General features: G+C 36.3%; 1 protein-coding gene across 2 annotated transcripts in view; it reads right to left on the bottom strand.

The window, feature by feature from the left end:
• Positions 1 to 781: 781 nt before the first annotated feature.
• The window catches only part of REL (REL proto-oncogene, NF-kB subunit), a 35,545-nt gene continuing 11,623 nt past the window's right edge, over positions 782 to 24,703 (bottom strand). Inside the window, exons 4-10 of one of the 2 annotated variants that reach the window (XM_080813116.1) lie at positions 21,134 to 21,225; positions 10,286 to 10,426; positions 8,867 to 8,971; positions 8,078 to 8,290; positions 3,325 to 3,393; positions 3,131 to 3,202; positions 782 to 1,717 (exon numbers count right to left, since the gene is read on the bottom strand). In XM_080813116.1, coding sequence (XP_080669242.1) covers positions 927 to 1,717; positions 3,131 to 3,202; positions 3,325 to 3,393; positions 8,078 to 8,290; positions 8,867 to 8,971; positions 10,286 to 10,426; positions 21,134 to 21,225 — 1,483 coding nt within the window. In that variant the 3' untranslated portion in view covers positions 782 to 926. The remainder of the gene's footprint in view (positions 1,718 to 3,130; positions 3,203 to 3,324; positions 3,394 to 8,077; positions 8,291 to 8,866; positions 8,972 to 10,285; positions 10,427 to 21,133; positions 21,226 to 24,703) is intronic. The other variant, XM_080813117.1, reaches the window with a different exon arrangement.

Below are 24,703 nucleotides of genomic sequence, written 5' to 3'. Positions count from 1 at the left end.
AAGTAGAGATGTCAAATAAGTAGTTTTACATACACATGTAAGCTCCAAGTATGGAGGTCAGAGGATAGGTCTAAGGTAAGGATAAAATTGATGAACAGAGAGCATGAAATTGGATGAGATCACAGTGAGTGAGGAAACACAAGAAAGAAGAGAGGTCTAAGAAAACCTTTTCACCTTAAAGACATGGTTATAAACCTAAAATCATAAGCAATTTTAAAGGTAGGGATTTAAACCATTCAAAATGGAGAGGACTTCCCCTACCTTGAAAGCTCATTTCAACTCTCTTCTGTCCAAGTTAGAATTTTTTTTAAAGACGTCATTTATTTAAGAGAAAGAGAGTGTGCACGCACAAGAGCGAGGGTGGGCAACGGAGAGGGAGAGGCAGACTCCTCACTGGGCAGGGAGCCTGCTGCAGAGCTGTATCCCAGGGTCCCTGGGATCATGACCCAAGCCAAAGGCAGACGCTTCACCCACTGAGCCACCCAGGTGCCCCCTGCCAAGTTAGATTCTTAAAGATTTAAAAATTCTTGACTTACATATAACTCTAAGAAACTCCAAGAAGCCTCAGAAAACCCCTTAGGGGTCACCTTGGCCTATGGGTCTCAAAAATAATAATGAAATCATTTTTCTAATGACACAGTCATTACAGGTTTTACCTTAAATTTGCTTAAAAGCAAATATCAGTTAATTCATTTAACTAAGAACACATTAACACCATATAAAAGAAGTATAAAAAGGTGTATTTGGAAGAATTGGAGCCTTGCTCTCATTTTCGCCTCAAAGACAGAATTCCCACTGCACACAGTATCAGGTCACATGTTTCAAAAAGAAGAAACAGTTAAGCCCTCTTAAATTTCTATTTCAGAATTTCCCTATATGAAACTTTCCAGCTTTGAATTCAATATACCCAAACAACCATTTAAGTTTTACAAATTACCTTGAAAAAAATCAAATGCAAATGAGTCACTTAATTGCTCATTCTGCATAGTGCCAATACTAGAATACTGACTATGAACAAAACCATGACTGTTTGGATTAGTACCATTTGATGGTCCTGACTCATTTATCATACTGTTATCTGTACAGTTGAAGTCAGATCTCTCAAATGCCTCTGGCTGTGGAACAAAAGCAGCCGTACTGGAACCAGCGCCGGCTGGCATACTGGGAGAGGACATCTGATGGAGCTGTCTCAAGTCTCTTGGGTCTAACACTGAATTACATGAGGGGTTTTCGAGATTCATGCTCACAAGTCTCGGATTATCATTCTCCCTCATGCTGTCACTACTAGGTGTCATCATATTCATAGGGCAATTCGGCAGCAGGTTGCCATCAGAAATACCATATAAATCAGCTGGTGACATGGATGGTGCTTCCATTCTGCCTATGTCATTCGCATTGTTATAAATACAAGCATTAGAGGGATTCAGATCACTCTCAAGAGGCATTTCCAGATATTGTGAGATACCTTGTGGATGAGAGGAAAGTGTCCCTGTTGAAAAACCACTCAGTGGATTCGTACTAACTGTGCGCGTGGTGGGGTGGGCCCCAGCTGACCAGCTTGAAGAAGGTGGAGACACCATTGAAGATATGGGTGGAGTATGCTGTGACAGTGCATTTGAGATGGACACAGGTGAGGAATAGTAGGAATCTCCTTGACTTGAAATGCCGGAAGTCCTGGGCATTTCTGTCAAAACTGCACCATGAGAAAAGTTTGATTCTGTGGGGAGGAAATGTATTTTTACAAACTGAAATGAAAGTATAAAAAACATTATATCTAAATTAAACTTGCATAAACATACTGATAAAGAAAATCTCCAAGCAAACTGATGTAACATTTTAGATAAAAATATTAAATAGCACTAAATTATTGTAAGAGCCCAAAGCTGAATTCTGTAACACTTACTATTTTACAAATACCTATAAAATAATTCTGGTAAGTTATCTTGTCAGAGATAGCTTCATTAAATAATGAAAATTTAGCTTCTGAGGTCCTATAAAGTGAAAAATAAATCAGAATTTCAGGGATGCCTGGCTGGCTCAGTTGGTAGAGCATGCAAATCCTGATCTCGGGGTCGTGAGTCTGAGCTCCAAGCTGGGCATAGAGATTACTTAAAAAAATAAAGCATTTAGAAAAAATCAGAATTTCAGTTAATGGGAATCTAAATAGTCAAAATAATTTCATATTCACTACTTTTAGGAGAAAATAGATGGATGGAGGAAATGCTCATTAGGGATGATTGAAAAATACACATAACTTGCTAAGATATATTAAGATATAACTCTAGGGGCACCTGGGTGCCTCAGTTGGTTAATTGTTTAACTCTTGATTTCAGCTCAGGTCATGAGCTCTGGGTTGTGAGACTGGGCCTGGAGTCAGGTTCCCTGCTGGGCATGGAACCTACTTAAGATTCTTTCTCTCCCTCTGCCCCCTCCCCTTTCTCTGTCACTCTCTCCTCACATCTCTAAAAAGAAAAAATATATATATATGTAATTCTAAGGTACTATAAAATTCCCAGTCAGGAAAAAATTAAAGATTCTGTATTTATTTATATAGTAAATAACTGCTATACATACTAAACCAGGAAAAAGCACAGGTTTAAGAATGTAAAGGGAAGAAAAGACTTCCAGTTAAATAACCCTGGTTCAATTATTTAAACCAGAGGTTCACAACTTTTTTTTTTTTCTGTAAAGGGCTGAATATTTTATGGTCTGTGGGCCATACAGCCTCTGTTGGAACTACACAATTCTACCACTATCATGCAAAAAAGTAGCCATAGGCAAAATTTAATCAAATGAGCATGGCTGTGTTCCAGTGAAGCTTTATTTTTAAAGATAGGCAACTCGCCAGATCCAAACCATTTCTTCCATGACACACTGTAATTAAATAAAATTACCACCATATGAACAAATGTAATTTCTCAAACAATAAATCCCAAAAACATAATCATAGTTTCCAAGAGGACCTTAAGAAGTGGAGGAGATCAATTCATTTAATATTCAAAGCATGAAAAAAGTTGTGGGAATGGAAAATAGCAAAGAAGCAGTTTTTATTCCTAAGAATGGAATTCCACTATATTGGGCAAAGCACTGGTCTTTTGACCATAAGGAATACTCTATAGGATAAAAATACCTTTTTTGATGAATCTTCCTTCTCCAGTTGATCCTAGGGTAACAGGTCTAGGTCTTTCAGGAAAATTAACTGCTGTGATAAAGTTTTTCCATTATTAAGCAATTTAAAAAGAACATCAGTTAAAATTTGGAAAACTGAATAAAGCAAAAAACCCAAAATCTATCTAAATACAAATCAATCCAAAATACTCTTACCACAATCTTGCCACAGTTTCTGGAAAAGTAGAGTTGTTTTTTGTTTCTTTGCTTTATTGCCATAAGTATCTAGTTAAAAAGAAACCAGGAAAGCATGTGAATCATCATAGGTTTATGCTGCTTCTCCTTTAACAAATAAATAGGTATTGTATTCCCATAAGGAATCCATAATATGGATTTAGTAAGTGTTGCAGAATGTGTCCCAAGTCTATAGTAAAGGGTATAATACTCATCTTGTTTTCTTATAACACCTATATGTCAACAATATCAACTAATGCAATAAAGGCAGATAAGGACAAAACCAAAATGGAGACCACTCTGAATGGCAAGCTTTCCATCTATAAAAAGGGCACATTAAGGACAAAAACAGAACTTCAAATATACAGTAAATTTTGATAAACAGTTCAGATACTCTGAAATTATTCTAGATTCCTTTCCAAAGAAAAAGAGGCAAAGAGCAGAAAAATCAATCGATTGAAAAAAAAATCAACTGAAAACTTTCAGGAATAAAATGTAAATTATGAATAAACCTAACTGTATCCAAAGGTATCTTACAAGAGAACTAACTTTAAGAAACATGACCATCTATCTCTCAATAGTTACCCTGAATGTTAATGGGCTAAATGCCCCAATCAAAAGACACAGGGTATCAGAATGGATAAAAAAACAAAACCCATCAATATGCTGCCTACAAGAAACTCATTTTAGACCCGAAGACACCTCCAGATTTAAAGTGAGGGGGTGGAAAACAATGTACCATGCTAATGGACATCAGAAGAAAGCTGGGGTGGCAATCCTTATATCAGATCAATTAGATTTTAAGCCAAAGACTATAATAAGAGATGAGGAAGGACACTATATCCTACTCAAAGGGTCTGTCCAACAAGAAGATCTAACAATCTTAAATATCTATGCCCCTAACATGGGAGCAGCCAACTATATAAACCAATTAATAACAAAATCAAAGAAATACATCGACAGTAATACAATAATAGCAGGGGACTTTAACACTCCCCTCACTGAAATGGACAGATCATCTAAGCAAAAGATCAACAAGGAAATAAAGGCCCTAAATGACACACTGGACCAGATGGACATCACAGATATATTCAGAACATTCCATCCCAAAGCAACAGAATATACATTCTTCTCTAGTGCACATGGAACATTCTCCAGAATAGACCACATCCTGGGTCATAAATCAGGTCTCAATCGGTACCAAAAGATCGAGATCATTCCCTGCATATTTTCAGACCACAATGCTCTGAAGCTCGAACTCAATCACAAGAGGAAATTTGGAAAGAACGCAAATACATGGAGACTAAACAGCATCCTTCTAAAAAATGAATGGGTCAACCAGGAAATTAAAGAAGAATTGAAAAAATTCATGGAAACAAATGATAATGAAAACACAACAGTTCAAAATCTGTGGGATACAACAAAGGCAGTCCTGAGAGGAAAATATATAGCACTGCAAGCCTTTCTCAAGAAACAAGAAAGGTCTCAAATACACAACCTAACCCTACACCTAAAGGAGCTGGAGAGAGAACAACAAAGAAAGCCTAAACCCAGCAGGAGAAGAGAAATCATAAAGATCAGAGCAGAAATCAATGAAATAGAAACTAAAAAAACAATAGAACAAATCAACAAAACTAGGAGCTGGTTCTTTGAAAGAATTAATAAGATTGATAAGCCCCTGGCCAGACTTATCAAAAAGAAAAGAGAAAGGACGCAAATAAATAAAATCATGAATGAAAGAGGAGAGATCACAACCAACACCAAAGAAATACAAACAATTATAAGAACATACTACGAGCAACTCTATGGCAACAAATTTGACAACCTGGAAGAAATGGATACATTTCTAGAGATGTATAAACTACCACAACTGAACCAGGAAGAAATAGATAACCTGAACAGACCCATAACCAGTAAGGAGATTGAAACAGTCATCAAAAATCTTCAAACAAACAAAAGTCCAGGACCAGACGGCTTCCCAGGGGAATTCTACCAAACATTTAAAGAAGAATTAATTCCTATTCTCCTGAAACTGTTCCAAAAAATAGAAATGGAAGGAAAACTTCCAAACTCATTCTATGAGGCCAGCATCACCTTGATCCCAAAACCAGACAAGGATCCCACCAAAAAAGAGAATTACAGACCAATATCCTTGATGAACACAGATGCGAAAATTCTCACCAAAATACTGGCCAATAGGATCCAACAGTACATTAAAAGGATTATTCACCACGACCAAGTGGGATTTATTCCAGGGCTGCAAGGTTGGTTCAACATCCGCAAATCCATCAATGTGATACAATACATTAATAAAAGAAAGAGTAAGAACCATATGATACTCTCAATAGATGCTGAAAAAGCGTTTGACAAAGTGCAGCATCCCTTCCTGATTAAAACTCTTCAAAGTGTAGGGATAGAAGGCACATACCTCAATATTATCAAAGCCATCTATGAAAAACCCACCGCAAATATCATTCTCAATGGAGAAAAACTGAAAGCTTTTCCGCTAAGGTCAGGAACACGGCAGGGATGTCCGTTATCACCACTGCTGTTCAACATAGTACTAGAAGTCCTAGCCTCAGCAATCAGACAACAAAAAGAAATTAAAGGCATCCAAATCGGCAAAGAAGAAGTCAAACTATCACTCTTTGCAGATGATATGATACTATATGTGGAAAACCCAAAAGGCTCCACTCCAAAACTGCTAGAACTTATACAGGAATTCAGTAAAGTGTCAGGATATAAAGTCAATGCACAGAAATCAGTCGCATTTCTTTACACTAACAACAAGACAGAAGAAAGAGAAATTGAGGAGTCAGTCCCATTTACAATCGTACCCAAAACCATAAGATACCTAGGAATAAATCTAACCAAAGAGGCAAAGAATCTATACTCAGAAAACTATAAAGTACTCATGAAAGAAATTGAGGAAGACACAAAGAAATGGAAAAATATTCCATGCTCATGGATTGGAAGAACAAATATTGTGAAAATGTCTATTCTACCTAAAGCAATCTACACATTTAATGCAATCCCTATCAAAATCCCATCCATTTTTTTTAAAGAAATAGAACAAATAATCCTAAAATTTATATGGAACCAGAAAAGACCTCGAATAGCCAAAGGAATATTGAAAAAGAAAGCCAAAGTCGGTGGCATCACAATTCCAGACTTCAAGCTCTATTACAAAGCTGTCATCATCAAGACAGTATGGTACTGGCACAAAAACAGACATATAGATCAATGGAACAGAATAGAGAGCCCAGAAATAGACCCTCAACTCTATGGTCAACTAATCTTCGACAAAGCAGGAAAGAATATCCAATGGAAAAAAGACAGCCTCTTCAACAAATGGTGCTGGGAAAATTGGACAGCCACATGCAGAAAAATGAAATTGGATTATTTCCTTACACCACACACAAAAATAGACTCAAAGTGGATGAAGGACCTCAATGTGCGAAAGGAATCTATCAAAATCCTTGAGGACAATGCAGGCAGCAACCTCTTTGACCTCAACCGCAGCAACTTCTTCCTAGGAACATCGCCAAAGGCAACAGAAGCAAGGGCAAAAATGAACTATTGGGATTTCATCAAGATCAAAAGCTTTTGCACAGCAAAGGAAACAGTAAATAAAACCAAAAGACAACTGACAGAATGGGAGAAGATATTTGCAAACGACATATCAGATAAAGGGCTCGTATCCAAAATCTATAAAGAGCTTATCAAACTCAATACCCAAAGAACAAATAATCCAGTCAAGAAATGGGCAGAGGACATGAACAGACATTTCTGCAAGGAAGACATCCAGATGGCCAACAGACACATGAAAAAATGCTCCACATCACTCGGCATCAGGGAAATACAAATCAAAACCACAATGAGATACCACCTCACACCAGTCAGAATGGCTAAAATTAACAAGTCAAGAAATGACAGATGCTGGCGAGGATGCGGAGAGAGGGGAACCCTCCTACACTGTTGGTGGGAATGCAAGCTGGTGCAACCACTCTGGAAAACAGTGTGGAGGTTCCTCAAAAAACTGAAAATAGAGCTACCCTACGACCCAGCAATTGCACTACTGGGTATATATCCTAAAGATACAAACGTGGTGCTCCGAAGGGGCACGTGCACCCAAATGTTTATAGCAGCAATGTCCACAATAGCCAAACTGTGGAAAGCGCCTAGATGTCCATCAACAGATGAATGGATAAAGAAGATGTGGTATATATACACAATGGAATACTATGCAGCCATCAAAAGACATGAAATCTTGCCATTTGCGACGACGTGGATGGAACTAGAGGGTATCATGCTTAGCGAAATAAGTCAATCGGAGAAATATAACTATCATATGATCTCTTTGATATGAGGAAGGGGAGATGCAAGGTGGGGGGGTTTGGGGGGAGGTAGGAAAAGAAAAAATGAAAAGATGGGATTGGGAGGGAGACAAACCATAAAAGACTCAATCTCAAGAAACAGACTGAGGGTTGCGGGGGGGAAGGGGGACGGGAGAGGGTGGTGGGGAAATGGACATTGGGGAGGGTATGAGCTATGATGAGTGCTGTGAAATGTGTAAACCAGATGATTCACAGACCTGTACCCCTGGGGATAAAAATACATTATATGTTTATTAAAATAAAAAAAAAAATTAAAAAAAAAATAAAAAAAAAATAAAAAAAAATTTAAAAAAAAAAAAAAAAAGAAAAAAAGAAACATGACCATCAAGAAGTCATACCTTTTTCATCTGGCAGATATCTAAAATCCATAGATTCGCTAACTTCCTGGTCAGAAGGTCTCCGCAATTGCATTTTTACTGTCACTGGTTCTGTTATCGCTCTGCAATATGGTGGAGTCTTAAAAACAATGGCTACTTGACGGTGTACATCAGCTTGTGAAAAGATACCTTTTGCTTCCCAGTCGTTCAACACAAACCGAACTTCTATGTCATCTAGTGAATACGAAAGCAAAGGATTAGCAATGGAAAACAAAATCCATCTATTAATCTAAAATATAGACGGTCCCTAACTGGTGATGGTTCAACTTCACAATTTTTTGACTTGATGATGGTGTGACAGTGATATGCATTCAGTAGAAAGTGTATTTCAGATTTTGATAAAGATCAAAATCAAAATCCAGGCTAGTGATAGGCTGTATGACACTCTGAAGATGCTGGGCAGTGGCAGCAAGCCCCATCAGCAACATGACCAGGAGGGTAAACAACAGATACACTCACAACTGTTCTGATTTTCACTTTCAGTACTTTCAGTTTTCAATAAATTATGTAAGTTATTCAACACTTTATTATAAGTAGACTTTGTGTTAGGTCATTTTACTCAATTGCAGGCTAATGTAAGGCTAATATAAGGGCATGCTGAAGGTACACTAAGCTAAACTATGGTGTTTGGTACGTTAGATGTATTAACTGCACTTTCAATTTAAGATTATTTTCAATTTACAGTGAATTTATCATGGTATAACCCAAGAAAGATCTATATATTCTAAATTCAATGAGACAAATAAGTACCTTTCTGAACTTTATCACATAGTAGAAATATTTCATCGCCGCCTCTGACACTTCCACAGTTCTTGTTTACACGACAAATCCTTAATTCTGCAGTATTAGGAGCACCTAAATATAAAGGATTGTTTTAATGGGTTTCTGCATTAGTAATATTTTTTATTCCTTTTTCATGGTGAGAATTCTAGGGAAACAATTTACAAGACAGATAAAAGCTTTAGTGTATACATAAATTAAGGACACTACATTAATCCTTTACACCTGTACTTTTCCTTTCTAACTACACTCCCAACCTGGTTTACAGCCTTGTGACTTCATTTCTCAGCAATAATAGATCCTCCAGTTAAATCTGATTCTTTCAATCCATTCATACACTGTCACCAGATTAATCTCTTAATTCTTAACTATAAGCCTATAGCAATGCAGTTTTGTGCTATTAGGAATATAATTTCAGTAACTCTCCCTGGCAATTCAAAGTTCTCCATGATGAGGATACTCTGATCCACCTTTATAGACCTATGTCCCACTATGCTACTATATGCAAAACAGGCAGTAATATACCATGAATAGATGCATACATAAGAGCAAATACACACACATGTGCACACAAAAACTTTGAAGGCAATTTCATAATCTTTTAAAACTACAAATATCCAGGGCGCCTGGGTGGCTCAGTGGGTTAAGCCTCTGCCTTCAGCTCAGGTCATGATCTCAGGGTCTTGGGATCGAGCCCCACATCGGGCTCTGGGAGCCTGCTTCCCCCTCCTCTCTCTCTGCCTGCTTCTCTGCCTACTTGTGATCTCTGTCTGTCAAATAAATAAATAAAAAAATCTTAAAAAAAAAAAAAAAAAAACTACAAATATCCATATCCTTTGATCTAGCATTTGCCAACATTTCTACCTCTGTAAAATTATGCTAGAGACATATTTGCACAAAATATGCACATATAGGTTATTTACTGAAGCACAATTTGTTAGAGGAAAAAAATTAAGAAGGAAACAAACCAAATGTCTTATAATAGGGTAATGAGTTAATAAAATTGTGATAGAGCCATATAAGTAAATACACAGCTACTGAAGAGAACAAGGCACCTAAAAGGGAAAAGGCTCAAGATACATTGCTAAGAGAAAAAAATTTTTTAAAAAGGATCTATGATGATTTTTTTTATGTCGCCAAAAGTATATTGTATGAATGACAGTGATGATGTATTTTTATATATAAAGAAACTGGTGAAATATGTACCTAGGGATAGTGATTGTCTTTGGAGGAGGAGATCAAAGAAGATGTCTTCTTCTTGCTATTTCAGTAATGCTTTAATTTTTCTTATAATGAACATACTCTTTCTCTAACTGCCAAAATACTTAATAAAATTAAACTAAAAAAACATAAGCTAATGCTACAAATAGAAGAAAATAAAGTACTTACGGTTGTCATAAATTGGGTTAGAGACAACAGGAGGTAGAGCCATTGTCAAATTACCATGTTCATCAGGGAGGAAAACTTGAAAACATAATCTCACCACATTGAGGTCGCAATCTTCAGTATCAAACACCTGCTGTTCGGGGACTAAACAGTACATTTTTTTTAAGGATGTAAAATAGTCACATAGAACTAAAATGCTGCTAGGTCCTCCTCCGTGCCCAACATACTCAATAACCCTAAGTAGCATGCAGTCTATACTAACAAAACAGAACAGTATAAAATCTCAAAAGTGCCTTTTATCATTATAATATGTAGTCACTAACACTATTCACTAAGTTATGTGCATGGTCAGGAAGTAACTATTCTAAATCATCTGAAATTTAGAACAGAACACCTAACTTATGTAATAAACAACCAAATTTTTCCAAATTGCAGGTTATATAAAACAGAAAAGGGAGAATATAAATCTGTATGAGAGAATATAAATGTGTATAAAAATTACCACCATCCCCATTTTATAGATGAGAAACAGATTTTATTTTTTTTTTTAAAGATTTTATTTATTTATTTGACAGACAGAGATCACAAGTAGGCAGAGAGAGAAGGGGAAGCAGGCTCCCTTCTGAGCAGAGAGCCCGATGCGGGGCTTGATCCCAGGATCCTGGGATCATGACCTGAGCAGAAGGCAGAGGCTTCAACCCACTGAGCCACCCAGGTGCCCCGAGAAACAGATTTTAAAGAGATGAAATTACTTCTCCAAAGTTCCACACATAGGAAGAGGCAGAGAAGGAATTCATACTAAGAAGTCAGTGAATCCTGAACCTGTGCTCTTGAAAACTGAACTCTAATTAGAAAACTTTACACATGTTTACACATGTTTTGTATAAAGGTGACATATACAGAAATATCTACTAAATTTCAGAACAGTATCTTAGGGATTAAATATTAAGAAGATAATAGATGATATAAGGTAGCCAGCTAGTTTCCATAAAAAAATTTTATGTCCAAATTAGGTTTGCTTTAAACAAACAAACAAACAAACAAACAAAAAATGCTATAGCAGGAAAAATTTGCAGTTCTGAAAAAAAATAAAAACCTTTATGACAGATATAATGTGATGACAGTTTGTTAAATTGATATCTGAAAAGAAATCTAGTTCTAAAAGAAAACGTTGGGGCGCCTGGGTGGCTCGGTGGGTTAAAGCCTCTGCCTTCGGCTCGGGTCGTGATCCCAGGGTCCTGGGATGGAGCCCTGCATCGGGCTCTCTGCTCAGCAGGGAGCCTGCTTCCTCCTCTCTGTCTGCCTCTCTGCCTACTTGTGATCTCTGTCTCTGTCGAATAAATAAATAAAATCTTTAAAAAAAAAAAAAAGAAAACGTTAACCACATTTTCAAATAATATAAGCCGTAGGAATAAATCATAACAGTCATATTTTTTAAAAGCATAAGATACACAATTATGTGAAAACTTTCATTTTTCAGAAAATATTAAAATTTGAAATACTAAATTTGAAACACTGTTAAAACCCAAATTCTTTAGTCTTACAGGCAGTAACAAAATGACAATACAATTTTGATTTTGACTTTTTATTTAAACTATGCTCACAGTCTCAGCAGCTACCACAACATTTAAAATATTCCCATTAGTATTCTTAAACCAAGCATTTTAAGGCATCTACAAGAAATTACCTGTTCAACTAGAAGGTCAAAATACACACCTGCAATGTAGGTGTTCATATCATATCATAATATGACATAACAGGTGTGGCAGAAAGGGGCTTACTACAAATAACAAAAGACACTCCTTTCAGGTTTTTTGCTGTTATCACTTAGCAAGAGTTTTAGGAGTTCTTTGCCAGGAATGGGGGGGAAGAACAAACATATATTTATTATAAATCCCAATATCACAAAAACCCAGAGACGTAAGTTCGTAAGAGACCTCTTTTTTTCTAGATAAAGCCTGCCAATTTTGTAGGATGTCATTAACAAAATGTAAAGTTGAGATAAACTCTCAATAGCCTATAGAGGAAAAATAAAGGTGTTCAGGTTTTACTGAAGAGGAAAGATCTGGTAAATGCCCAATACTCTGGTTGGGCCCTGAAGGAGTTATACCTTAGGAGTTAAGAATGAACTGAAAGATACCAGATCTCACAGAGATGAAGTCCAGCTTCAAATAATCTAACTCATTCACTGATCTGAGGCAATCTGAGACTGCTACCGACTAGCCACCTACCACAAGAAAACCTTCTGAAAAAAAAATAAGAAAAGAAAATCTTCTGAAGACAAGTAACAATATCCTAGGCCAGAAGCTTTATAAGTTTTCATATACAATGACTGGTATTCTATTTTAAATAGCCAGGCAAATGAAGAGACAAAATAAAGGAGTTTTTGTTTGTTTGTTTTAAAAGAAAAGAAGAACAACAATCTACAGAAATAGACCAGGGGCGTCTGGGTGGCCCGGTTGTTAAGTGACTGACTCTTGATTTTAGCTTAGGTCATGACCTCAGGGTTGTTGAGATCAGGCCCTGCATCATGCTCTGGTGCTGCGTATGAAGCCTGCTTAAGATTCTCTCTCCCTCTCCTTTTGTCCAATCCCTCAAAAAGAAAGAGACCACAAAGGATTCAAATAAGTACAGACAGGTGATTTAAAATATGTATTCAAGGAGTTAAGAGACAAGATGGAGTTTTGTAGAGAACTTGAAACTATTAGGAAAGGAACCAAATTCCACAACTGAAAAATATAGTAAACTGAAATTAAGAATATCATCAAATTTATCAACTGTTTTTATGAAACTTTATTTTATATTTTGTGTTTCTATATGCCAAGGGCTAAAATCTGTTTATCAATATTTCCTACCAAGAGTCTTTGAAAATGTAGATATACATTTAAATCTTTAATTCATTTTCAGCTGATTTTTGTATATAACAAGAGGTAGAAAAATCCAACTTAAGTCTCATATTTTCTTAAGTGTCTTTCTGGGCTCACAATTCTACTCCACTGGGCAATCTATCTATTGTTACCCCAATACTACACTGCCTTAATTAATACTTCTTCATAATAAACCCTAGTATCTGATAAAGTCAGTTTCTCATTGTTGTTTCTCTTCTATAACATATCCTCCTTCTCCTGTTCAGAATAATTTTATCATATTTAATGAAAAATCTCAAGAGTTTGGATTTGCATGTAGTCTGTATATCAATTTGGGGGAAAATGTGATTTTTTATAATATTGATATTAGTAAACATTACATGTATTTCCTTCAGTATAGGTGTCTCTATCATCTCATAATGAAATTTTATAATTTTCCCCAAAGAAATCTTGATCATCATTTCTAAGACTTGTTGACATGGACTTTATATTTTCTGACAATATTTTAATTATTTTCTGCTGATATATAGAAATGCAACTGATGTTTGCATATTAATTTTACATCCATTTACCCATGTAAAGTTATTATTTTAATAATCTATTTGTATGTCCTTTTGAGTTTTCACCATAAATAATAGCTTCCAATAATTACAGTTTTACTTCTGCATTTTCAATCAGGTCTCACTGTACTGGCTACACTCTCCACTACAACGTTGAACAGAAGTAGAAGGAGTACACATCATTTCTTATAATAATTTCAAAGTGAATGCTTTTGATGTTTCCTTCATTTAGGATAATGCTTCCTGTAGGCTTTTCAACATATACAGATCATTCTATAACACAAAATGCAGTATTTTATTCTGCAATATGACAAATGCTACTCAGCTTTTAAAAATATGCAAAATCTAAAGTATGAGAACAAATTGTCTTAAGTTCCTCTTAAACTAGTTTAAAATTTCCCTTAATATTTGATCAAAAGGAAACAAGGTAACAATCATTCTTAATCTATCTTTAGAAAGAAATATTACTCCTTAGTCCTAAGAGCAGTATTATAAGAATTTCATTTTTATCAAAAATATATTACCATGATTTATTTCCCTTAGAAGCAGGGACTCAAATGTTTAAAGTCAATTATAACCTCTATTAGGTCTAGAGGTGTGACATTTCCAAAATTCTAATACAGTTAAATATTACTGAAAACACAAGTAAACAACATGATAAAAATATAGAGTTTATAGACTAATAATTTTATTTTTTTAAAGATTTTATTTATTTGACAGTAAGAGAGACAGAGAGAGGGAGAGCACAAGGAGGAGGAGGGTCAAAGGGAGAAGTAGACTCCCCACTGAGCAGGGAGCCTGACCTACGGCTCAATCCCAGGACCCTAGGATCATGACCTGAGCCGAAGGCAGACACTTAATCACATGAGCCACCCAGACACTCTGATCACTTGTCTTTTTATTTTTAATTTTTAAAAAAATTTTTTTTAAAAGATTTTATTTATTTGACAGACAGAGAGCACAAGTAGGCAGAGAGGCAGGCAGAGAGAGGAGGAAGCAGGCTCCATGCTGAGCAGAGAGCCCAATGTGGGGCTCGATCCCAGAACCCTGGAATCATGACCTGAGCCGAAGGCAGAGGCTTTAACCCACTGAGCCACCCAGGCGCCCCAATCACTTGTTTTTTTTTTTTTTTTTTTTTTTTTTTTTAAAGATTTTATTTTATCTATTTGACAGAGAGAGACACAGCGAGAGAGGGAACACAGCAGAGGGAGTGGGAGATGGAGAAGCTGGCTCCCTGCGGAGCAGGGAGCCGGATGTGGGGCTCGATCCCAGGACCCCGGGATCATGACCTGAGCTGAAGGCAGACGCTTAACGACTGAGCCACCCAGGCGCCCCCCAATCACTTGTCTTTTTAAACTGTGTTCTTAAAAAACTTAGGAAAAAATTAATAAAATAAACTGTTCTTTTACAGACTACCAATATAAAATAATTCCCCCAAACTCAACTGTAAAACAGTTTTTGTAACAACTCAATGTCCTCTGTATGTGGAAAAACAGTAAAATACCTAATAAAACTGAATTGCAAATTCTTTATTATCAAAATCCTATAGATTTTAATTACTGAATCTTAGAATTCCTTATATGTCATTAAATAGAAAATGATAATTTTTTTCAGCTTTCATGGTTAAGAGTCCTCTATGAAGTCCAAGTGTTTTTCTTTTATTCCAGCTAAATGGACACTATTAAAACTTGATAGTGAAGCCTTCATTAAATTCCTTAGATTTTAGCATATCTTAGACAATTGAACAATATTTTTATATGAAGCCTCAAGTTTAATACTAGATTGCTATATATCCCCATTTGCAAAGTTAGTTCCTGTTTTAAAGAACTAATAGCAAGAAAGATAAAGAATGGCCTTACAACATATTAATTGATGTAGTACACAAACCAATTCTATGCAAAGTAAGAATCATTTTGTTTTTGTTTTTTTTTTAAGATTTTATTTATTTGACAGAGATCACAAGTAGGCAGAGAGCCAGGCAGAGAGAGGTGGAAGCAGGCTCCCTGAGAGCCTGATGCAGGGCTCGATCTCAGGACCCCGAAATCATGACCTGAGCTGAAGGCAGAGTGTTAACCCACTGAGCCACCCAGGTGCCCCAAAGTAAGAATCATTTTTAATAGTCTTTGTATTTTCACATGATACTTGATCTCTAGAAAACAGACTGTCACAACGTGATAGCATCAGTCTATGGACCAGAATTTGTAGATCCTATTCTGCTAAGCATTTCCAATTCCATTGGCTTTGTTTTGTTTTTTTTTTTTAAAACCCAGGAGAACTGAGAAACTCCTTTGTTTCTATATATCATAAATATATATCACAAAAACCAAGTCAGCTGGTTTCTCACAGTACAGCAGAAATCTCCTACATGAAGTGATATAGCCATGAAAAAGTATCAATTTAGCTCTGATAAATTTCTATGCAAGTGGTAGAATTTGAACTTGCAGATCCCAAAAATAAAATAAACAATCAAAGAAAGGATAATTCTACCTCTGAGTTCGGGTTATTTAAATCAGTTTTTAGTGTTCTGAGTTTTTTTAGAGGGATTAGATTTTGTTTTGCTTAGTATTAGAGATGTACATTTTAGGTTTTATTTCAACATTCTAGGAAAACAATAACATATAATAATCTATTTCTATTATGGAAACTACATAAGAATAGAGAATGAGGCCTACTCTAACCATCTATTTCTATTTATAACCTGTTGCCCCCAACTATGGATTCCCAAGCTCCTTACATTGCTGATACTCCCCCTTCGCACTTTTCATTATCTAACAAATTATATAATACACTTATCTAGTAAATTTGTTAATTGTTGGTCTTTCTTCACAGAACTATAAGCTCCTCAAAGGCAGGAATTTCTGTCTGTTTTATAAACTAACTTTAACTTATAAACTACCAAAAGCACCTAGAACAAGCTAGGACTATAATGACTGAATGAGATAAAAACCTGTTGAAGGAATGAATGCACATAATTAGTTAAGATGTGTAACCTCCTGCATAGAAGTAGAAGACTTTTATCTCAAGACACTTAGTCGTGAAGATATTTAATATAAATATACTATTTAGGTACCAAAGTGAAATATAACTCAGTTTCATCATAGATCCTGTCCACAATGAGCATGAAATTCATCTCAGAAGACAACCAATGCATTAAATGATGCAACAGATGTCACAAACTTTTCATGACCAATTGCTGAGTGAACGGTGTAATTAGGAGGATATCACCTTGGGCTCAAGAGAGCTGAAAAGGCTTTCAGGGCACTTTAGGTAAGGAAAACAACTTGAATATTTTTGGTAGACAAGTACAAACAAGGCATGTTCACTCATTCATTTGTTTATTTACCCTTTCAACAAATTTTAATTAAGCATCTACCATGTGCCAGATACTAGGCTATGTGTTAAACATACACAGAAGACAGTCCTTCAGAACTCAGGACTCAGTGAAGGAGAAACATGCAAACAAAATTAAAGCAAATCATTTTAGAAATATGTACAACATTTTGGGAAAACAGGATACTCTGCTCTATCTGGAAAGGTCACAGAAAGCTTCAAAGAGATGACCATAAACTTGAAGGCTGAGCAGGAAGAACTCACCAGGTAGATCAGAATATTCCATGTGGGAGAGCTGCATATATATAGGCTGAGTAGTAAGAATGTGGCTCTTCTAACATGGCAAAACGGTTCAGATGGCAAAAACAAAGCACATACATGTGAAACTCAGTATTCGGAGAAGGAGGAACAAGAAATTGAGGCAGAGGATGCAAGCCAGAGATGACAGACACTTGGCGGCCTCCACATCTTGGCTAGTGTAAATAATGCTGCTATAAATAGAGGTGCATGTGGATAAGCATTTTCTTAAAAAGAAAAAGAGAGAGAGAAAGAAATGTAATAGAAAGGGATGGAAGAATGGAATAGCATAGAGAACATATTCCATGTAGTAAGAATTTGGGACCCACTGGTCAGTCAGAAACCTAATTTGGTGAGTTGGATAAGCATTTTCTTTAAATAAGGTAGGGGGAGAAATGGAATGCAAAGGCATAGAGTATATTGCATGTAGTAAAGGATAGTATGGTATGTATTGAGTGGAGAAATAAGATCTGTTTTTTCTGTGAGTCACAGTCAAATAAGTTAAGAAGCATGGAGCTAGAGGTTTCATAAAACACAGTCCCAGGGTTGCCTGGGTGACTCAGTCAGTTAAGCATCTGCTTTTGGCTCAGGTCCCAGTCCTGGGGTGCTGGGACTGAGCCCCGAGTCGGGCTCCCTGCTCAGCAGGGAGCCTGCTTCTCCCTCTCCCTCTCACCTCTGCTCTTGTGTGCAATCTCTCTCTCTCAAATAAATCAATCTTAAAAAAACACACAGACACACAAACAAAAAACCATGCACACAAAATACAGTACCAGATCCTTTGCCAGACTTAATAAATTAGTCAGAATATGACCTGGAATCTACCTTTTTAGCAAGTAAGAAGGGATTCTTAATGCACATTTAAATGGCTAGATGGCTAGTTTCAAATGTGCTGAAAATTATTCAGAGCCACTGAAGGATGGTAAGTAGAGCTCTGAAGTGATTCCTACTGGGTTTAGAAGGATATTTTTGTATGTGTATAAAGTGTTTGGAAGATGATAAAAAAACAGAGGCAGGACCACAGGTTTAGGGGCTAACAATAGTCCAGGTTTCAGGCTACAAATGATGTAAGCTTACATTCCTCTGGAAAATGGAAATGGACTGAGAGATGGTCAGGGTAGGATGAACAATAGAGATTTGCAGGAATAGAGAGGGGTTTATGAAGAGGACCAGTGGAAAAGAAGGTAGGAAAGATATGTTGGAGTTACATGTGTAAGACTTTCAATTTAGGGCCATTTCGTTTTTAAACTTTTAAAGGAGCCATCCCAAATTCTTAATCAGAATAATATGCTAAAAGCACTGTTCTAAGACTACTCTAACAGGGTGGGGGTGGGGTAGATTCCACAACTCAAATTGTGAGATAGTCCTTCAACCAGAGAGACCAAAAGGTTATGGGGAAGAAATGGATGTTACAAAAAACAACACAACAACCAAAACCACAAATACTGTGAAGGCCCAACTGGCAGGACTACTCCCTTCCCCAAATCTAAATCCACCTAGGCAGCTCAGTAGAGAGATCATAAGCCTGGTAGCTAGGTTACCTGTGTTCAAATCCCAGCACCACCACTTACCAGTTCTATGATTGAGAAAATTACTTAACTTTTCTGTGCCTTCACTTCCTTATTTTCAAAATGGAGATAACAATAGACCCTACCTCATAGGTTGCTGTAAGAATTAAATGAAATAAGGGACGCCTGGCTGGCTCAGTTGGAAGAGCATGCGACTCTTGATCTCAGGGTTGTGAGTTTGAGCCCCATACTGGGGGTAGAGATTACTTAAATAAAGAAAGAAATAAACTTAAAAAAATTTTTTAAGTAAAATAAAATATGCAAAGCACCTATTTTGTACTAAGAACTATTCTAAGTGCTATATGATTATTACTAACATCATGCCTGGTTCTGGATTGGTAAAAAACAAAAAACCTAAAAATCTTCTAGAGGGCCCATCTGCTTCTTGACTCCTGCACCTTTCTTTCTGAATGCCTTTTCCACTGGAGTCAGGAGACCGAGACTTGAACTCTAGCTCTGCCACCTGTACTTGCTACATAACTTAGGAAAATTACATAACCAAAGCTTTGGGATTCTCTTCTATAAAGCAGTGTTGCTGTAATGACTAAATATATAGCATACATAAAGCACTTAACATTTACTCCTTGACAAAGAAAAAATACTTAATACATGGTAGCTGTTATTTATGATCTTCTTGTTTTATACTACATGATCCCTTATTTATACTGCATCTGGACTTAGACGGACTCTTTATAAGTTTGGGGTTTTACTTTAGCAATGAAAATGGGCATATTCCTAACACAGAAATTTTCCACTTTTGAATATTTATCCTAGGGGTGCCTGGCTGACTCAGTCTGAAGAGCAAGCAATCCTAGATCTCGGGGCCATGAGTTTGATTCCCATGTAGAGAGGACTTAAATAAAAAACAACAACAACAACAAAAAACACAAAAAAACCCCCAACATTTATCCTAAGGAAATAATCACACAAGAACTCCATGTATATATGTTCAGTGGAGTTTTTTTTTTTAATAAAATGAAAATAACCTAAACATTCATTAACAGATGGCTAGATAAATAAACTGGTCTATCCAAACAGTAGAGCACTCTGTTAAAAAGTAAAAAAGATTTATAAGTACTAACATGGCAAAATATTTAAGATCTATTCCTACGTGAAAAGAAAAAAGCAGCAGCAGTGTAGCATGGTTCTATTTATATAAAAAAAATACATGCATATAGTTGTGTATACAGCTGGATATTTACTGTTTCGTAGATTTTGCTGGATAACAACTGTAAGCACTCTGTATTGTTGGAACAAATGAATGACTACACCAAGCTAAATGCTGGCATCCTATACTACAGTAGTCTCCACTGTAAAAACTATGAGATGCTAAGTTCCTAAACTAGGGAGACAGATATACATGTATAAAGGAAATTCTAGAAAAATACACACCAAAATTAACAGTCATCTGCTCTGATGAGGAAAACTGAAGGGGAAGAAGGGGACTCTGTTTAGAGCATTATACTAAGCAATATAAAAGATAAAGACCTAGGGAGAAGAGATGCAGACATTATGGTTCATAAAAACACAGTACTTGGTTATGAACATATTCCTTAAATTATCTTCATAACCCTTATGTTATTTTTATATATCCAGGAAAAACACAAACCAACGATATGAGGATATCTTAAATTTATTTAAGAGATCTGTTCTTTGAAAATGTTATAGTTGTTCAGTTCCTGCATTATGCCTATTGAAGTAGCTGCAGAAGACTTTACAGTGGACACTACCCTAGTGTGGGTGCCAGCATTTAGCCTGGTGTAATTATTCATCTCCTCAAACAACACAGAGTGCTTACAATTGCCAGGCGCTACACCAGATCACACTATCCTCGACAAAACCCACTAACCAGTAAATAATTTAAATTTCGCTGTTGAGTATGACCTTGATTTAAATAACCGCATGCAGAGAAGGTAATGTATGCTGGAGTGGCAAATGGAAAGCCACATTCAAAAAGAAATCAGAACATTTGTGAGGTTTTCTTATAGAATACAATGGCCCTCTCCATGGATACCAGAAAGCCTTGTTTGTCAGAGAATTTTTTTCCCCAACACTATGAAAGGTTTTAAATTTTCTTCATTCCTCAGATACAGGTATCTGTCAGCAAGCAGAAGAGTGATCACAAAACTTAAGACAGCTTCTAAAGCACAGGTTCAAGATACAAACAGAATTAACTTGCACAAATAGGTCAATGAGTAAATAACAGAAATAATTCTCTCAAATATTACTTACCATTGAAAGGATTGATTCCTGCCCTTATTCTTGAAGTAATAGCTTCTTTTACTTCTTTTTTCTTCACACAACGAATACCCAAATTTTGAAAACTAGAAGGAAAACAGAACTTTCAAACTGCATTATAGTTAAACACAAGGACATATAAATGAAGTTTTACCAAAAAATACTGCAAAAATCAAGGGTACATTCTATGCCTATGTCAAATACACCAAAACAGATGAACATTAACAGGAAAGTAAAATTGACCTCCCAAACAAAAAAGTTGTAAAAGGAGGCCCACAGGTATGTTTTGCTGAGCCCATAAAAGTGTCACCTGTATTTAAAAAAAAAAAACAAAAAACACACACACACTCTACTATCATTTAACAACCCAGTAATTGCATATGAACATCTGGATTTCTGGCTTCTCTTGAACATTCGAAAGGTCTGGCCACAGCAGCCTAGTACAGGAGCCCCTCAATGGAGCCGATCACCTGCGGCCCCGTTTATACAAGGCTCTCCAATTTACTACAGTGCCTGCTAGTCCTCTTACACCCGATCTATTCCATGGACATTTGATTTTTGAGCCCTGAATACACTACCAGTAGCAGTAGAATGTATTTTATGCTATATTACATGAAGTTATAATAATCATTCATAAGAAAGCACTGAAATGTTTTCTTTTAAATTAGAAATATGTTTAATATGAACGATAATATTTAGCAAAAGTTTTAAAATGTCATTTATGGAAAACTTCTCAAAAGCTACAAATATTACTAATTTGCATATCTGTAGCACAGATGATGGTGGGGGGAACTCCCCTACCACCACCAGTCATACTTGTTCCCACATGGAAAAACCATGACATCATTAAAGCTGGGTGGGTGTGAATAAGGAAGCAAAACTTGGTTATAATAACATTACTATTAGTTCAAACTTCACATGGCACTTAGGCAGCAGGAGGCTGCCTGCCTCGTTTGCTCCTCTCCATGCTCACGGGGACTTATGTTTATGCTCTGCACCTTCACCATACTTGTCATTTTGTTAGCACCTAAAGTATCTTTGGCATTTCTTTCCTTTGCCTCCAATAATTAAAAAATAAATCTTGAATTCATAATCCTTTCTTGAAACCGTGAAACCCATAATCCTCTTCCTCAAAAGTATTCCACTTCTTTGAAAGATTCACACCTTGGTTCTCACTTTTTCTTTGATGAAAAATTTTAAAGAATTATTTATTTTAATATATTTATACACTACTTAATTTGTTTCATCTGAAAAATTGTATTTGACTGCTATTCATAGAATATTAGAAATGAGAGATTTTTGAAATTCTGACACGAGGAAACCAAGGATCATGAAGATTATTTGAAACTATTATTCATTCATTTATTCATGATTCAGTCATTCAACAAATTTTGGGATTCCTTCTCTGTACCAAAAACTCTAGAAAATAATGGGCATTACAATCCCTCTCCTCATGGAGCTTAGTCTGGTGCAGAGGTTTGCAAACTGTGGCCCATGGACCATACTCGGCCCACCACCTGTTTTTCTAAATAAAGATTTTTTGGAACACAAACAAGCTGATTTGTTTACACATTGTCTATGTGTGCTTTAACGCTACAACAGAAATGAGCAGATGCAACAGAGACCATATGGCCTGCAAAGCCTAAAATATTTATTATCTGGCTCTTAACAGAGAAAGTTTGCTGACCTCTAGTCTAGTGAAGCAGACAGATCAATATTAAATAATCACATGCAAAAAATGCTAAACTGAAACCATGACAAGTTTTATTAAAGGAGACATACACTATGTCATAGAAGCCTATGACAGGAGAGAGTTGATCAGTTCAGGGAGGACAGAGAAGCTTACTGTACAAAGTGGTACTTAACATAAACAGAGATGAACTAGGGGAAGAGAAGAGTAAAGACTTCAGGCAGAAGGAAAAGAACAAGCAAAGGCCCCTACAGAAGAGTCTTGTGAGCACAGAAAACTAGAGGAAGGCCTCTGGGACTGGAGTATGGACTTCAAGGGGAGCATAGGATGAAGGTTGCAAATACAAGCAGACCCTGTGAACCTTGTGGGCCAATAAGGAATACTGCCCTTATTCCAAGAGCCATATAAAGCCATTAAAATGTTTTAAATGGGAATATGACAATCAGATTTGTATTTGAAAAGATCACTCCAAATAAATTAATTTTTAAGAAAGTCACCTTGGCTAAAGTGGAGGACAGATCTGGGGGGAAGAGGTACAAAGAGAGTTGATGTAAGAAGACCAGTCAGGGGGTTATTGTGGCAGCCTACATTTGGACTATGGGTAGTGTGGTGATGATGGAGATCACTGAGAGCAGTGTACAGATTCAAGAACTATTTAGGAAGTACCTGTTAATGAATTCAATGTGTGTGCCTGTGTGAGGGGTGCAAGGATGATACTCATGTCTGGGGGCTTTTACAGCAACCACTGAGATAAGGCACATTGGAAGACCCACTGAGAAGAAAGAAGTACTATCATGGAAAAGTCAGGGTTTGGGGCATATTCTAGGTGAGGTGCTTTTGATATATTTAAGAGAATATGTCAAAAAGACAATGAGACCAAATACCATTCTCCACTGAAAGGAACCAGGGCTCCTTAGAAAAAACTGATTTCAGAGCTGGGGCAAGAAAAGTACAAGTAAGTCCTGAACACTTTGCTGTGTCAGAAAGTAAAGAAGTGCCCAAAGAAAGATAGAAGCATATCAAAAGGACATAGGAAACAGGCAGAAAGGGCCTGCATTGGTCAAATCTGGGTCAATCTGAACATCAAAATAATAATGCCAGTAATGGACTAGATAGACTACACTGAATAGAGTACATGGGCCTACAGTGGTATTTTTTTTTTTTAATGGGGAAGGGAAAAAAGGGAAAATTTTTCTTTATAATAGAATGCCAATTAATATCACCAATGGAAAACTCTGCTATCCCATGTCTCCTGAAGGGATATTCTGAAAACAACATAGCACCCCCTCTGTAGATTTCTCATCCAAAATGTTTCATGTTAACATGAGAATATTATTCATGTTACTCAGATTAACATGAATATAAACAAGCAACCATTCAGACTAATCCACATTCAACAATCTTCAAAACAAGTAGCCTAGACTCTTAAAAAAAAAAAAAATGGTAATGTTAGAAAAGACCAAAAAAGGCTGAGAAACTATTCTAAATTAAAGGAGACTTTAATAATCAGGACAACGATTATTTAAATAATCATGTTTTCAAAAAACATGACAAGTAAATACAGTGTGTGATCTTTAACAGGATCCTGAACTGGCCAGAGAAGCAGGAGAGCCATAAAGGGCAATATTGGACATAACTAAGAATTTAACTGTCTGTAATTAAGATTGAGAAGGAACAGCCAGAGAAGTAGGAAATAAAACAGGAGAGTCTGTTCTCAGAGAAATCAAGAAATGAGAATGTTCCAAGAAGGGAGTGGTCCACAATGTAAAATAGTGTTGGGAGGTCAAACGATATAAATAGGAAATATTTCTTGCCATATGTGTATTACTAGATATTTTTTGTTTTGTGTTGTTATTTTAAGAGGAATATTTTTA

Source organism: Martes martes, assembly GCF_963455335.1.
Source record: "Martes martes genome assembly, chromosome: 9".
Classification (NCBI taxonomy): domain Eukaryota; kingdom Metazoa; phylum Chordata; class Mammalia; order Carnivora; family Mustelidae; genus Martes; species Martes martes.
The sequence above is the reverse complement of the archived record's forward strand: the minus strand, read 5'-3'. Positions and strand labels throughout refer to the sequence as shown.